This window comes from Penicillium mononematosum (assembly GCF_028829835.1).
Source record: "Penicillium mononematosum strain IBT 11891 chromosome Unknown utg000005l:1.0-9366267.0:1.0-9372171.0, whole genome shotgun sequence".
Lineage (NCBI taxonomy): Eukaryota > Fungi > Ascomycota > Eurotiomycetes > Eurotiales > Aspergillaceae > Penicillium > Penicillium mononematosum.
The window spans coordinates 5,638,484-5,653,259 of record NW_026643275.1 but is presented as its reverse complement, the minus strand read 5'-3'; the positions used below and the strand labels follow the sequence as shown (position 1 = coordinate 5,653,259).

General features: G+C 49.2%; 4 protein-coding genes across 4 annotated transcripts; 1 reads left to right on the top strand and 3 right to left on the bottom strand.

Annotated features, from left to right (window-relative positions):
* Positions 1-505: 505 nt before the first annotated feature.
* Positions 506-1,987, bottom strand: N7519_010323 (Zn(II)2Cys6 transcription factor domain-containing protein; the record flags this gene model as incomplete). The annotated part of the gene is made up of 4 exons (XM_057297096.1): positions 506-985; positions 1,059-1,394; positions 1,454-1,780; positions 1,853-1,987. The coding sequence occupies 4 exons, from the start codon at positions 1,985-1,987 to the stop codon at positions 506-508; spliced, it is 1,278 nt and encodes a 425-aa protein (XP_057144978.1).
* A 5,497-nt stretch (positions 1,988-7,484) lies between these two features.
* Positions 7,485-9,830, bottom strand: N7519_010322 (DUF2461 domain-containing protein; the record flags this gene model as incomplete). The annotated part of the gene is made up of 7 exons (XM_057297095.1): positions 7,485-7,694; positions 8,414-8,616; positions 8,715-8,785; positions 8,844-8,863; positions 8,932-9,036; positions 9,098-9,213; positions 9,266-9,830. 7 exons carry the CDS (start codon positions 9,828-9,830, stop codon positions 7,485-7,487), a joined length of 1,290 nt encoding a protein of 429 aa, XP_057144977.1.
* Positions 9,831-10,576: 746 nt separating this feature from the next.
* On the top strand, positions 10,577-11,051 carry N7519_010321 (uncharacterized protein; the record flags this gene model as incomplete). The annotated part of the gene is made up of 3 exons (XM_057297094.1): positions 10,577-10,638; positions 10,762-10,864; positions 10,968-11,051. The coding sequence occupies 3 exons, from the start codon at positions 10,577-10,579 to the stop codon at positions 11,049-11,051; spliced, it is 249 nt and encodes an 82-aa protein (XP_057144976.1).
* A 636-nt stretch (positions 11,052-11,687) lies between these two features.
* On the bottom strand, positions 11,688-14,420 carry N7519_010320 (uncharacterized protein; the record flags this gene model as incomplete). Its single annotated transcript, XM_057297093.1, has 6 exons — positions 11,688-12,518; positions 12,586-12,897; positions 12,972-13,034; positions 13,099-13,515; positions 13,598-13,803; positions 13,874-14,420. 6 exons carry the CDS (start codon positions 14,418-14,420, stop codon positions 11,688-11,690), a joined length of 2,376 nt encoding a protein of 791 aa, XP_057144975.1.
* Between the last annotated feature and the right edge of the window lie 356 nt (positions 14,421-14,776).

Below are 14,776 nucleotides of genomic sequence, written 5' to 3'. Positions count from 1 at the left end.
GTACATGAACTGCATGCACCTGGAAACCATGCCAAATCACACGCTGGGGAATCCAATTTTCGGAATTGCGATTATTCAGATATCGAAGCCGAGAAAAATCGGAAAAAAAAGACAAGTAAAAAATTCATATGCCGATAGAACCAGAGCCCATAAGCCTGGAAATCTCAGTATCAAGTTCAAATTCGTGCTCGTGAAGCTCGTGGGTTCGCGTTTTATGACCTTATAAATAGACCAGAGAGTGATGTTCTTGTCGCGTTCATCGTCCAGGTACTCGTCATTGTCGGGAATGTCATCCCGAACTCCCCTTGCAACCTAATGCGTCCATAACGGTCCGACGAGACCTCAAATCTTCCTTCGAAATTCCAGCACTCGACACATGGCTCTCGAGACGTGTGGCCAGCACACGGCCCATTCCGAATGATCCTCATTCCTCACCGGTCCCGCATCGCATTCTTCATGCGTTTCCTAGTTTCAACTAGGATGCCAAACAGCAACGTAGGAATTACTATTGCGGACCGCGGCGATTCAGCGCGTTGAGCATGTCACTATCGGTGCTGGAACGGCCTTGGGAGTCGCCGGGGTTCAGCATATCGCGCACGTTCAATCCACCTCGTTGCGAACCGCCGGGGGTAGAGCTTGGCGGCGGTGTCACCCCCCCTGGTTGAGGGGTGCCACTTGACTTGATTGGCGCGCTGCCAGGTTGAGCCTGGACTGGGGGCACGCTGCCCTGGTGGGGAGTCATAGGCGCCTGGTGGGGCTGCATAGGTGGGAAGGGCGAGCCGTGAGGTGAGGAGGAGGGGCGTGCATCGTAATTATAAGCCGATGGCGGCGAGGTGCGTCGATCGTGAGCAGGCGGAGGGGGATATGCGTAAGGGCTCGGCGTAGTGTGAGTTTGGTATCCTGGAGCAGACCCAGCGGGTGTCACGGGAGCCAGATTGGTCGGATCGGGGTACTCGAATCCCGAGTTTGAACCGCGACGGTGTCTCTACGCATCAAAACATCAGCTCAGATTTCTGTCTCGTCCATCCCTCTTACCAGAGGGGGAATGGCAGCCTTACCGGATCGGGCATGGTTGACGCAAGGGGCAGCGGGGCACCATCCATGGGAGGTCGTCCGTTTTGATAGTACATCCCTTGGGGCGGCGGCAAGGTGGTCTCAGGACCCTGTGGCTGCTGTTGAGGGGGCAGAGGTTGTCCGTGGGCGCCGTACAGGACAGGCGGTGCACCGCGACCCCCTGGTCCATTCTGTCCAGGTCGTAGATGAGGGTAGGCGGTGTGTGCAGGCACAAAGGCTTGGGTCTGCGAAGAGACCGGAGTGAACATGCAGTCCTGGTTGAATCGAACGCAGTTGCTACACCGTCCATCTGCGGAGGTCTCGAATCCCGAGCAACGAATCTGTCGGGTAGAAATTAGTGCATGGTAACTCGGACATGGGGAGGAATCTCTCCCCGTACCTTCCGGCGCCGACAGTACCGGCATGCAATGGCCGTTCGCTGTCGCGGAGCTGCTGCTTGGTAAGGCCCTTGTCCTGCTTGGGGTCCATATGCATCGGCGCGATAAGGACCCGGCGGAGGTGGGAGACGGTAGGGATCTTGCGCTCCGTGGATAGCATTCATGGCTTGTGGATGCGGATATCTTGGATCCGGATACTGCGCCGGGGAATACTGTGATGGGGCGTACTGTGGAGGAGGGGGATACTGCGATGGCGCGTATTGTGCGGGAGGGGGATATTGATAGGCACGGTCCTGGTCAGGTGGCGGAGGGTAGGAAGTCGGCGGATACTATGAAGCTATCAGCAACCGGAGCCATCGAAAAGTCACAGCGCTGGGAACTGGCTCCGAGACAGGACATACTGGGTAGGAAGCCTGGTCGCCCGGATTGTTCCACTGGGTGTCTCTAGGGTCTCTAGGATCTCTTGGGTCTCGAGGATCCTGGCGATTTGGATCACCCTGACGGCTAGGGTCGTGATCGTTGGGATTGCCCGACATTTGTGTTGTTGGGGGAAGAATAAGACAAGGTGAGTCAAGGATGCAGGGATGTGACGTCGAGTTGTAAAAAAGGGAGATCGAATCACACGGACAAAGTGAGCATAGCGCGGTCACGCAGGGGAAGGGGAGGGTAGATGCAGGTAGATCCCAAAAAGAACGGAAACAGAAAATAGGAAATAGGAAAGCAGAAGGGGAAAAAAAAAAAGGAAAAAAAGGGAAAAAGGAAAAAGAAAAAGAGAAAGCCTCGGTGATTATGACGTGAGCAGGTATATAAAGAAGTTGAAAACCCCACGACAAGATAAGCAGAGAAGAGAAGAAGAAAAAGAAGCTCAGATCGGAATGGGCAGAGAATAAAGGAAATAAAAGGAAATGAATTATTTGATTGGAAAAGCACAGGGGAATTTTTAGAGAACGGGGTGGAGCCCGGGCAGCGCGGGCTAAAGCGGCGCCAGTGACCCATAGACATGGAGGGGGGGATTACTGTACAGTGTATCTATACGCTCGTGGACGCCTTGTATGTAACAGGTTGTGTGTCCATGCCGAATACTTGCATGGATACACCGAGTACGATGACCTTACATTACGCTCTCATTTCGTCAAGTGAAACATGGGAGACAAGAACTTTGAACCATGGATTGCAATTTAGGGCACCAGATTTCCCGTTGCTGAGGAGCCGAGAACGGCGACCGCTCTTATTTTCTGATTTCGTTTTCTTTTCTTTTCTTTTCTTTTCTTTTTTATTTTTATTTTTATTATTATTATTTTCCTTTTTTTCTCCAACTAGCAGTAGCGCCCGAGAGTAAACTTTCCACGTTTTGCCACTCTACAGTGTTACCGAACAGTACCTACAGAATAATAGGAAGAGTTCTACATGATCAGATTCAATTGTCAGACTTGACATCATCAAGAATGTGGCAGGTGACCTCTCATTTGCATGGATCAATCCATGCACGTCAATTCCTCCGAGTGACCCTTGTTGCGTAACCCGTCCATGGACGAACGACCGCCTCGGACCGTAGTCGCACAACCGCAACCGGCCCCGCGGAACCAGGATCATTTTCCATGGCGATGGGCTCGGGTCGGGGCGACACATTCCCATGCGCATTGAGGTTGGTTTGATGTATTTTATTTTGTTTTATTCCAACCATTTAATGACAATATTATATAACTTTGTTGTGGTTTTTCTTGCCTTAACCAGGACTACCTAGTCCATCAAAGTACATGAAGCTACTGCATGTAGGTACTCTGAAAGAAAAATTTCAAGCGGTGAAAGCGTGGCGATCAGACTTCAGCTGAGGGAGTGGGGTTCAGCTGGACCACTCGCCACTCTTCAACACGAATGGAGCATCCATAGAAACCTTAGAAGACCATAGTTGGATAATGGAAGCATGGCGCGAAGTCTGTGGGAGGAAAAAGTGTGGCGAGAGCGGATCCCTTAATTTCTATGACTGAAATGAACCAGACTTTGGAGGGAAATAGGGAGAGAACGAAGGGGGTGGAGTGCCCTAAGTTCCCAGGGCTGTAGCACTGGATCCGGAAAGCCCATAATGAGCCAAGGTAACCTGCATTAGCGCTGCGCTGACAGGGCGGGTTCCTTGTCCAAGAGCCACAACCACGTTGTACGGGGGGCTATTTAGCGTACGCCCCCGTCACCGCCAATCCCTGATGAAGTTTTCAGCCCAAGTAATTTGCAATATACCGGAAATGTGGGTTCTGAGATATAATATGAATAATAGCAGATTGTCATAGCGACGGGGAAAAGGGAAAGGCGCCCACCTACGGAACCATGGAATGCATAATATACCTCGATACCTACCTAAGTAGGTAAATCGTAATAATACGAGTACTATTGCTCAGGGTTAACCTTGGAATCAATCAAGTTTCGGGGTACTTGTCCCACGGGCCGCTCCGGCCTTCCCGCCGATCTATGCATGTGTGCCATCTGGCAAAAATACCTCGGTTGTTACAGTACAGTATTTGTCTGCATTTCGAGTTTGCATATATCTTCTAGTCTATCACTAGACGACATCTATGTAGTTGCTCAAATATACATTATATGGTTATTGGAATATGTACCTACTAAAAATAGGTCCATGCATATTGTGTCCGGTTGGGACTCCGTTTTTATACATAAATATAGTACAGTGTGGGTAATACGGAGTAAACGGCATACAATAGAGTACCAATATAAGACAACCTTGGAATCCTTTGAGGCCACGTTTTTTGAACCCAATCGACTGCATTGCCGTCCGCGTCTTTCCGTTCCCCACTCTCAGGCGTGGTCTGTTCAGCTTTGTCCCTCTACTCTAGCGTACTCTCCGGAGACTCGCTAAGGTCCACCCGATCCAAAGATGCTGGCCACTCGATGCTGTTTGTCCTGGGGACGCGCTAGCTGTTCCCAAAACTAGCCCATCCGACAGGGGCTGAGCGCTGCTTGTCGAAACTGAAAGCCCAACGCTAGGGGACCCATTCCGGGCCTTTTTGCAGGCTGCGACGTTCCATCGTAAAGTTTTTATTATTTTTACACTATATCATATTTTGTACTTTTTTCTGGTTTCAACTTTCCATTTAGTGTAACTTTTTGTTTTGTTTTTTTTTTTTCCCCTTTTAAAATTCCCCTTAAGTTTTCATTTCGATTCTAAGGTTTCTATTAGCCATAGAACCCCCCTCCTTTATCCACACGGGAGCGCGTCTATCAGCAAGGATGGAGACGGGTCGGGCACTAATAGGCGCAGCCCGCATGTCGTTACAGTCACGGGAACACAATATGCACCAATGTAGTAATGGGTAAATAATAACAGGGTGGTCAAGGTCTGTGCTGGGGATCTGACGTGGCGAGTTTTTCCTGCACTGTGCCGGAACGAGGCAGTGCTTTCAAAGTCGGTGTACAACAAACTCGAACGTGCAGGTCGTGTGATGAGAGATGCCTGATGACTACCTGATCCTGGGAAAAGCATATGCGAGATCGACAAGTCATCATTAGCCGAGCCATTGATGTTTCTTTGCTCTTTTGTTCTTTGCTCTCTTGGGCTTGGACAAGTTCTTAATTATTATTTCTCTGTCTGTGATCCGCGTAAATGGTCGCATCTGATTGGCCCTTCCCATCTTGTCTACCTAGCTCGTCACATAGGTGAGACTGACTAGGATATCATGCTGCACGCTTGACCTCCCCAACTCTATTCGGGCGCCATTCGGGAGACAAAGCGAGTCAATCTCACCTTGCTTTTTCTGGATGCTGTTTGCCAAGTGATTTCTCGGGATCCTGCGTGGAGCTAGTGACTTTGACATTTAATTAATATATGCGGCTTAACCGATTTCTTTTTTTTGCTTTTTTCAAGTACCTTTCGCTTCTTTCGGCTTGTTTTTGACTTTTCGCATTTGAAACTACCTATGTGTTTTCGGCTAGATTGGTATTGTGTGTTGTGTGATTTGCATACAGATGCACCTAGGGCACAGTACAGCAACCTAACTCAACTGCAGGTGCCTCATAAAATTGACCGAGACTCTCTCAAGGTTTTAAAGGTCGATCCCCGCACGCCCAGGCATCGACCTTGATCCCTGGGTTTGGGTTGATTGGCTGTTCGAAGTCTCAACAAACATCATGCTTGTCGATGCAGCATGACTGAACAAACAAGACAAATTCTGACATGTGATTATTTCTACCCTAAACGTTTACATTAAGTGTATACCTAGGTATCTTGCGAACCCCTGGACGATAAAATACTTGGTATAGTTCGAGGATACAGACTTTGATTCCGGAGATATATCTAGGGAACAGCGATGACTATAATTAGCATTAATACACACAATTGATTATAGACCTACGGTGGCCATGGACGGTGAGCTCATAGCCCTAAATATATATCCCTTAAGCAGTCAAAGTAACGTTTCATACCCCGCAATACTCGAGTAGGTATATCTTATTCTCCATGTGTCTAGTGGTTTGAGGCCACCACCTTTGAGCTTTGTGCCCCAATTGTTTACAAAACCATGTATATGTCAACTTATTCTCTGAGCATACAATTGCGTACCTCGTATCGATTTTTAAATGCTACAGCCTTTGTGATTGGCAAACGACTTTGGCATACCATGACCCGGGGTCTTCGGGGACCAGTTCCTAATACTAGTGGGGATGTAAGTCTTGCGATTATACGTGGAAATCCATGACAGTATACTGACAGACAGAACATAGCCTTGGGTGTAGCTGTTCAATTATCTGCATCGCAGGCAGCCGAGTACCGAGTCGATACATGACCACCAAGACATGCTGGACTGATAACTGATACCCTTGGACCCTGCCAAAAATGAACAGCATCCAAAAAATAAAACTCCGCAATGCATACTCCGTACAAAAACATGCAGGATGCACTTTAAAGAAACAAAACAATACCACCCAGTCAAATAAATGGAGTCCATTCCAGAGAAGGAAGGTGCTCATCCCAAAGGGCCAAAATTTGGGACGGCGGAGTAAAACTATCCGGGCAATCCACATTGCCTGCAAGCCCAAGTTTAGCCTAGCGGGCATGCCCGACAACGGGCCGAATGCGGGCGCTTGCGGTGGCGATATCATGCGCGTCAACTGAGTACTTCACTGAATTTTGAAATTTCTGTATTCTCTTGTTTGCATAACTATGCTGTACATTCGGGATTTGGCTGGGGAGGAGAGGGTGATTGTAAAAAGGTTAAATTGCATATTGCACGCGAGGGGCTTCGCAGCCATTGGGTGCTGACGCGGGTAGCAGTATTGCGTCGAAGTGTCTAGAACTGTATATGTGCCATGCTGAGGGGGAAGGCAGTAGTAATGTCTCAATTTGGAGCATTGCCCGCCTGCTGTAGTCGTACGCAGTGTGCAGCGTGCAGCGTGCAGCAACTAGAGGTGATATGACCGCAGAGCGAGTGTTAGGTACGTTATTTGGCCCCGCGCCAGTATTGGGCCTGCAGTAGCAATCCAGGAAACGCGGCGGGGACTGACGAAAGAAGCCATGTGCAGGAGGCGTCAAGGTGGGGGATGAGATCCCGGTTTCAAGTCGAGAAGTTGCGAGACAAAAGACCCGAGCTAAAGGCAGATGTTGAATGGGAAAAATAAAATGGTGAAATTCGACAGGTAACAAATACGAACAACTTCATTCCACAATTCTCTTACCACACAAGCATGCCCAGAAGTCAAAGGGAAGGTAAAATAGGACTGATTGATCTCTCCCCCCCTCCTTCCCGAGGTCCCGTCCAATGCCAATTAGGCGCGGGTGATTTTCCCCAATCATGTCATTGATCGGGCATCACCACACCATTGAGATACGTCACCTGCTCGAGAAACGAGAAGCGGTCAGCGGTCAGCAATACAAAGTATACAGCATAAAGGTTATTGTCTGAACACCCTTCCAATCCTGTCAAAGCGGGAAGGGGGAAAAAACAACAATAGTAACACCAGCGCTGATTTGGGTGGGTAAAAAGGGACGGGTAACACCGCCAAAGTGGCTAGCTCAGAATGGAAAACAGACTAGTCAAGAGGGGGGCAAAACCGGCGGGAAAGGGAAATCGGGAATCGATAGATTGGACAAAGGCTTACGAAAGGCTCCATGACCCTAACCAAAGCAGCAATCTTCTCTTGTGCATCGTCTCCAGTGAGTTCATTGTCCGCAATGGGCTTTCCAATAGTGAAACTGCGTAGCCGAAGTAATTTGATGTTCTTGTTGTCTGCCTCGTAACCCTAGAAGGTGCCCAGGTGTGTCAGCGGTCAAGAAACCTTGGAATCCCTTGGATCAGACGTGGATCCTGGCGCAAGTGTGAACCATGGAACCAAACTCGACGGCGTGGGAATAAATCCCCTTCTAGCAAGTGCGATTCCCCCATTGAGATCAGACTACCAAATTGCTTTCCTGGGTTCCATGGTTCCATGGTTGCGTCCCGGGAGCGAAAATTGGCCTAAAACACGGGTTGGTCTTTCCCGTAACCCCGTGCGCGTATGTCTTCCACATCTCTTTCGACGTTTTGACAAGCATTTGGGATACTCGGATCTCTTGGATTCTCTCGAGCCGTCATGTACCAGTTTCCTTTCAGATCTGGGTGAGAAGCCGTGGTCGCGCCTATCAGCCCGACCAAGGCATCTCTTGGTCAACCAAAAGATTTGGTCTCCATGATCTCATCAGACCATTGCCGTCAAGCCTTTAAGATGGTACTGGTCGATGAGGATGGGAGTAAATTCCGTTTCCAAGACCAATCAATCCCGGTCGGACGATGGACGCAACCTCGGTAGCGAACCTTGTGCCCCCTGTCTTGAAGACCTTCGTGTCCCAGCCCATAAATAATAAACAAAACAGCTGACAATGCGACCAAAGCACAAGGCGATGACGGGGAGTAAGGTCTGGCTCAATGGGCAACATACTTCACATTGGGGTTAGGGGGAATAGAAAACAGAAAAATTCATACCTTGGGCTTCGTCTTGAGAGCAGACTCCTTATTGTGATGCGTAAAAGCATCCACAACCGCATCGTCATCGTCGGACACTCCCTTCAGAAACTCACGACGCATCCCCGGCGCCCGGAGTACCTCCTTCAAGCCAGCCGAGTTCTCGTCGATGTCCTCCCGCAGCAGTGCAAGTGGCTCTGACTCCGGATTCCACAGCCCGCAGCCTATACACAGCGTGGTATTAGCCGCAATGGATGAGAATCACGAAAGGAAAGGCAGGATAGCGACGGCAACAGTGGGAACCAGCCGGGGAACAACCTACCAACAAAACAAGAGCCTGGCTGGAAGTGGACATAGTATGCTGCGTACGGGCCCTTCTTACCAGTCCGAGACCTGCACCATGTTAGGTGACTTGTTTCTCCCAAAAAAGTCATCGAATATTAACACTTACCAGGCAGCAGAGAAATGCGTCTGTACATTTTGAATCAGCACAATCACCGCTGACAGCCCATAGTACCATACGCATACCCGCCACATACGTATACGTGCGACAGGGACATCGACAGGACCCGGGGAGGAAGATAGCCTACCTTGTATGGAAGCGGATTCTTGCTGAATCGAACATCCCTATGGATGCGGAATACCTGAGACAAATGGTTATGAGCGCCAGTCACAAACAAAATACAGGAGTATCCGCAAGCCTACCAAGTCCTTCACAGGAAGTTCCGGGATGGTAGCATCTACCTCTGCAATCTTCGGCGTGAGGGAATCAACGAATGTCTCAAAGTCCTTCTTTGCCGCTCGGTAATCCGGATCATGCGCTGCGCAAGTCAGCCAGCAACTCGATAACTGGGGTGTATGTGCACTTCTCACCTTTTAGCCATTGGCGGTCATTGTTGGTAGCTAGATCGATCAAAAACAGCCTGGTATTGGGATGCAGCGTCTCATCCTGGTACGGGATCTTCCCCGCCTCTCGAGCCTTGGGCTTTGCGATGATAACTTCTTGCCCGGGCTCTAGGCCCGCTCTAACACCCTCGCGCCAGAGCTCCTGGCCCTTTATAAGGTCGCTTCCGCTGCCGGTGCTGTGTCGTCGCTTCCCCCTCGCGCTGGGCTTTTTCCTCGCATCCTCGTCGGGGTCGGAAAGTTCTTCCGGCTCCGCATCCTCGGCGGGGGATTCCTCCTTTGCTTCCTCATACAAAGAGCCAGAGGACCCCCCCGCAGACGCATCGGACTCAGAGTCGGGCTCATCGGAGTCTTCCGGCTCGAAGTACTTGCTCTTGCTGGTCGTGGACTTTGCCTGGCGGAGGGACAGGTCGGCTTTTGACTTGACCCGTTTGACCCCCGGTTCGGCGGCGGACAGTCTGGCTGAAGCGCGTCGCTTTGACGCCATAGGCGCTTCAGGCGACGCAGGATCAGGCCGAGACGACCGTCGAGGCATACTTAGACAGATGAATTGAATGAAAACGATTGAACTTGACAGTGTCTTTCTCCCTCCTTCTTTTTCTATACGTTGAGTCAAAAATTTCCGATTTTTGTATTTGCCAACTTGGAAATCAAGAAAAGCAGAAAAGAAGCCAAAAATACTGTAGATGAAGACAAAAAGTGATAAATCGAATAAAACCAAAAGGGCCCGCATGCCTTTAAAACCGCCTGTAATATACGGCTCCGCTTTTAGTACTCCCTTACGTTTTTTTTTCCCGCTTCCCCCTCTCCATATGTACGTATGTATCTTTCGTATTTTGAGAAAAATAATATTTGAAAAGTGATGTGAAGAATGCTAAGTTGAAAACAGCTGTCTGGTCCAAACAACGAGTATACATTGTATACATTCAATGTTCCGATCTTCATCTGTAGCTGAACGAATCGACGAGGGATGAGACATGTATATCGGTGGTCGCTTTGCGCTGGCCTCTAGTATGAGCAGTTCTGCTCAACATAGAGCCGGCTTTACGAAGGTCGCAGAAGGTCATTGACTTCACTGAGAACCCCCCGAACCGCTTGTATGATGTCTCATCCTCTCCGATGTCGGGGACCTTTGAATGTCTCTTGTGTCTTTCAACGAGTCCCGAACCCATGAATATGGTCATGCAAAATCGGAGAATAGGCGTCCTTGCATGGTATATAGCGGTCGTAAGGTGTCCGAAATAGATGAGGATCATGCATTCGATCTAACACGCTCCTACCATGAGCATCTCAGTGGATCTCGTCGTCACCTTGACGGAGGCTGTTAATCTGCAACGTGAAGCGTGAGCTGCGTCTCGTTGTCATTGCTAATCCAACATAACCTCCCAGTCAACTCATCTGGTACCAACCAAAGCGCTTGGCTGAGTGGCAGTCATGCTCACACTCTCTCTTCAACCGTATTGTAGCTTGCGCTCGATGGTCTCTACCAAGGGCCGATGGTTGGCTGTCGACGATGAGAGCTCAGTTGGTCACAGATGCGGTCTGCCTTCCCACAACTTGGTCACGAACGTATGTTTTTGGATCCGCCGGCAAGTGTTGGTAGATGCTTCGTTAGGATTGACCTTACTGAGTGGTCAGACACAAGTATGTTTGATGGACCCATAGTTCTAAGATCAAAATCAAGAGACAGAAGGTAAATCAGGAGCGAATAACTCAGAAAAACGACGCCGATATGATCAAAGCAGACAGCGAGTAGGAGGTTAGTAAAGTATTGGCCTACTTCGGCAGTCACCCGGGAAACAAAGAGGTGACGCTGTGAGATTGCCCTGACCAACATGGCCTCAGTGTGCTGCCACCTAATCCCGACCAGTCTTACATTGACATCCTACTATATGCATGTTGCCGCATAGCCTACATAGTCTACAAACAGGCAAAACAACGCCCGCTTAAAGAAAACCTACCCAAAGCAATAAGAACAAGAACGCAAGAAGTAAAAGCAAACGCAAGAATTCAACGCAAAGAAATCTAGCTAGTCAACTAACTAAGAAGTGACATCGGAGCTAGAAAAAAATGAAACTCAAATGAGTTCCGATCACAGGGAGACCTCGCAAACTGGCCAAGCATATCCCGAAGGCAGCAGCCATGGATGGTCGATCTCCCTGGAAGTAAAAGAAAAAATCAACTCAAAGACAAAAAAAAAAAAGGGAAACAGTGGAGACAAGGGTTTTCTGAGTAGACCTGGTGGATGTCTCCATACATCCACGCAGGAAAAACCGGGAAGAGAAAAGACCAAGAAACAAAGAACCAGAGAAAACAGCAAGACAGTTACCGGTCTGATGGACCAGCACTCCTCTTTTGAGGAGTGCTGCTTAAGGGCTTCCACCACGTCCGATTACTTCTTTGCGGATCGGGTACCGCGGCCAGCAGCTCGGAGCTCATCAAACACCTGGCGATCGATGTTCGACAGGCGGGCGGCGTCGGAGCGAGAGCGATGGCTACTGGGAGCAATCGAAGGGCCAGGTCCGAAAGGATCAGAGGACGACCGAATGTTCTGAGCAGTCGCATGGGGAGCACGATACATGGGCTGGAAATCAGTCTGGCCCTGAGCTGAGCCAACCGCAGGTGCCTCCTGAGTTTGAGGCATGCGCCAGGTAACCGATGGCTTACGGGCCTTGGCTGTATCAGACCGTTGGTGCGGCGGAACGTACGGAGGAATTGATGCGCGAGGCCGGTGAGTGGGAGTGTCCAGCAGGTGTTGGTCAGCATCAAGTTGCTGAGAAAGACGACGGGGATTACCAGGGACATTCCGGTTAGTACCATGGTTACGGGGACCGCTAGTAATGTTGCTGACAGTTGAAACAGTTGAGGTTCCCTGAGGAGCAGGGCTGGGATTCACAGAGCCAGTGCGGGATTGTGAAATGGTGCGCTGGCTATCAACTGAGGCGACACTTTGAGTTGGCGACGAACCAGGAGCAGTGCCAATGGTCGAGACACTGGATTTTCTTCTGTGCATTTGCTGAAAGCCAGTGATAATGAACTTCCGAAAGACACTGGCTTCATAGATAATCGCATCTTTGAAGACCTTCTTACGGGCAACGTCGTCGTCCCACTCAAACCAGAACCTTCCGAAGATTCGCTCGATCTCCGGGTGTGTATGCTTGTTCGGCAAACCGTCATTCTCGGTGCGTAGAACAGAACCGTTGGACATGACATAGGCATAGTACTATACCGATTGGAGAATGAGTTAGCAATATTTCAGATGAAGACATAGTCTCAATCATATCTCATACCTGATAGGCGGCAGTACTCTGTCCAGGGATGTAGGTGAGAGTATCAAATGGGAAGTACAGGCACCAGTCATGGTCCAAAGACTCAATTGCTCTCTGCTCCTTCGAATGCCAAGCAAAACAGTATTTCATGCGTGGGTTGAAAGCCGGGCAAGAGATGCCTGCATGAACCAACTCGTTGAGAAGGCGAATATCCAATCCCACTGTGTTTCCTCTCTGCATGCGCTCTACCAGAGCCTTGATCAGAGCATTGAGAGTATGGAAAAGAGCATTCCGGTGATGAACAGTGTAAAGGTCGGTCGCGTACCACGGGAACTATAACATAGGACAAAGAATGTAAGTATACCATGGAAGGGCAAACGGAGATGTATAGACAATGAATGACTTACCTTCCAGAGTGTGGTAATGAACGACTCATAACAGCGTTGAGGAACCTTGCTAGCAAATGCACTCTGTAATATATCAGAAGATCAGCGACATGAAAAATGAAGAATATAAAAGCGAAGTCAGACGTACCCGGTGAGGTTGCTCAGCATGACGAGTCAGACAGAAGAGCTCCTCGTCAGTGAGGAAGCCATCAAAACCGGTAGACCAATTGTCTTTGTTGACAAGCTGGACAGGCTTTCCACCCTCCCATGAAATGCACTTCGCCCGGGGAAAGGCAGCTTTGAGTAGCTTGGCTGGGGTACTGAGTTCTATGTCAACATGGCGGCTGCCCATACGTGGGGCGCTGCCAGCATCATAGGCACGGCTGACTCTGTTAACAGTATCTTCAGCATCTTTATGTGTTGGAAACTCAACATAGCAGTCCATGGTCTTGCCAGTGGACCGTTCCATGATGATGTGAATGGGACATCCTTGAGTGGATGGGAGCAGGTTAGCACTGCGTCCAAGGAACGAGGCGACCTCCTGGCGAGTCACGGTGTACGGGATCTGGGTATTGTAACTACTCGTTAGTAACGAAATATTGAACGAAGCATCAGCGCAGGCAGAATATGGTGAAAAGTAAACTCACGTTAGAAATCATCAGAACACCATTACGAGAAGGTGGCTGCATCTCGGCAATGCTACCAAACGGGATGCACGATTGCTGAAGGAGCTCCTCGATCGAGAAATTCTCAAGACGCTCGAACTCCCCATGATTGGGGGTCACACCCATGTCAAATGGCCAACCCATGTTGGTGGCGTTGGGTGAAGATTTGTTAGGGTCGAAGACGTTTGCTGTAGTGAGATTATTATCAGTAAAATTCAAACAGTTTTGATGATGGTGTTACAGCCAGAAGATACTTACTGGGTTGGAACTGGTCAGCAAAGTCCACAGGATCGTGGTAGACTTGAGGTATGGTCTCAAGGGGAGACTGGTCGAATTGGGATTGAAAGCTGGGAGGATAGGCCTGGGGCACAAATTCAATAGCTCCAGGATTGTATCCAGATGCTAACTGAAGACGTTGATTTGCAGAAGGACGGATGGTGGAAGTGGAAGATGAACTCTGATGGTGGGAATAAATGAATGAGGATGGGGTTGAAGAAATGGGAGACTGAGAAACCTGAGCAGAAACTCGAGGAGGAATCTGAGGAGGAATCAGATCTGGAGGAACCTGAGCAAAATATCGAGCAGGAGCATGCGTGCCCAAATCAGAATCGGACGAAGATTTCTTGAGAGTAGGTGCGGATCCAGGTGAGTGACTCTTCGCGTCGCAGACAGGAGTGGTGGCAGTCTGTGAGTCTTGTCGGGTATTTTCATTGAGAGTCAATAAATCAAGGTCCGCAGCCAGGAGACTCATAGTGGCAGGCCAGTCGCCCATTTCGGGCATGTGCCCAGACGTGTTGTTCCTCATTTTAGGGCTGAGAACCGATATCAGACGAATAGATAGTGCGTGGAAACAAAGAATATTTTCGAGTGAAAGTGCGTGTGGGTAAGAAAAAGCTATTTATACGCGTGGAAATAAGGTACGTCGCGCGGGTACAGGTCGTCGGGGTAAAAAGGTACCTCAGTGACGCCAGACATCCTATAAAACCTAGATTTTGACCTCAATTTTCTCGATAAATTTATATGGTATGCTATATTTTTAATATTTTTAGATTAAAAATAATGAGCTAGAGTAGTATATATGTCGTTTTCTTCAACACCGTCATTGTGGTGATATTTAGAAAAATATTAATCCTCGAGGCTATCAGGACGCTGTCAAAGTAC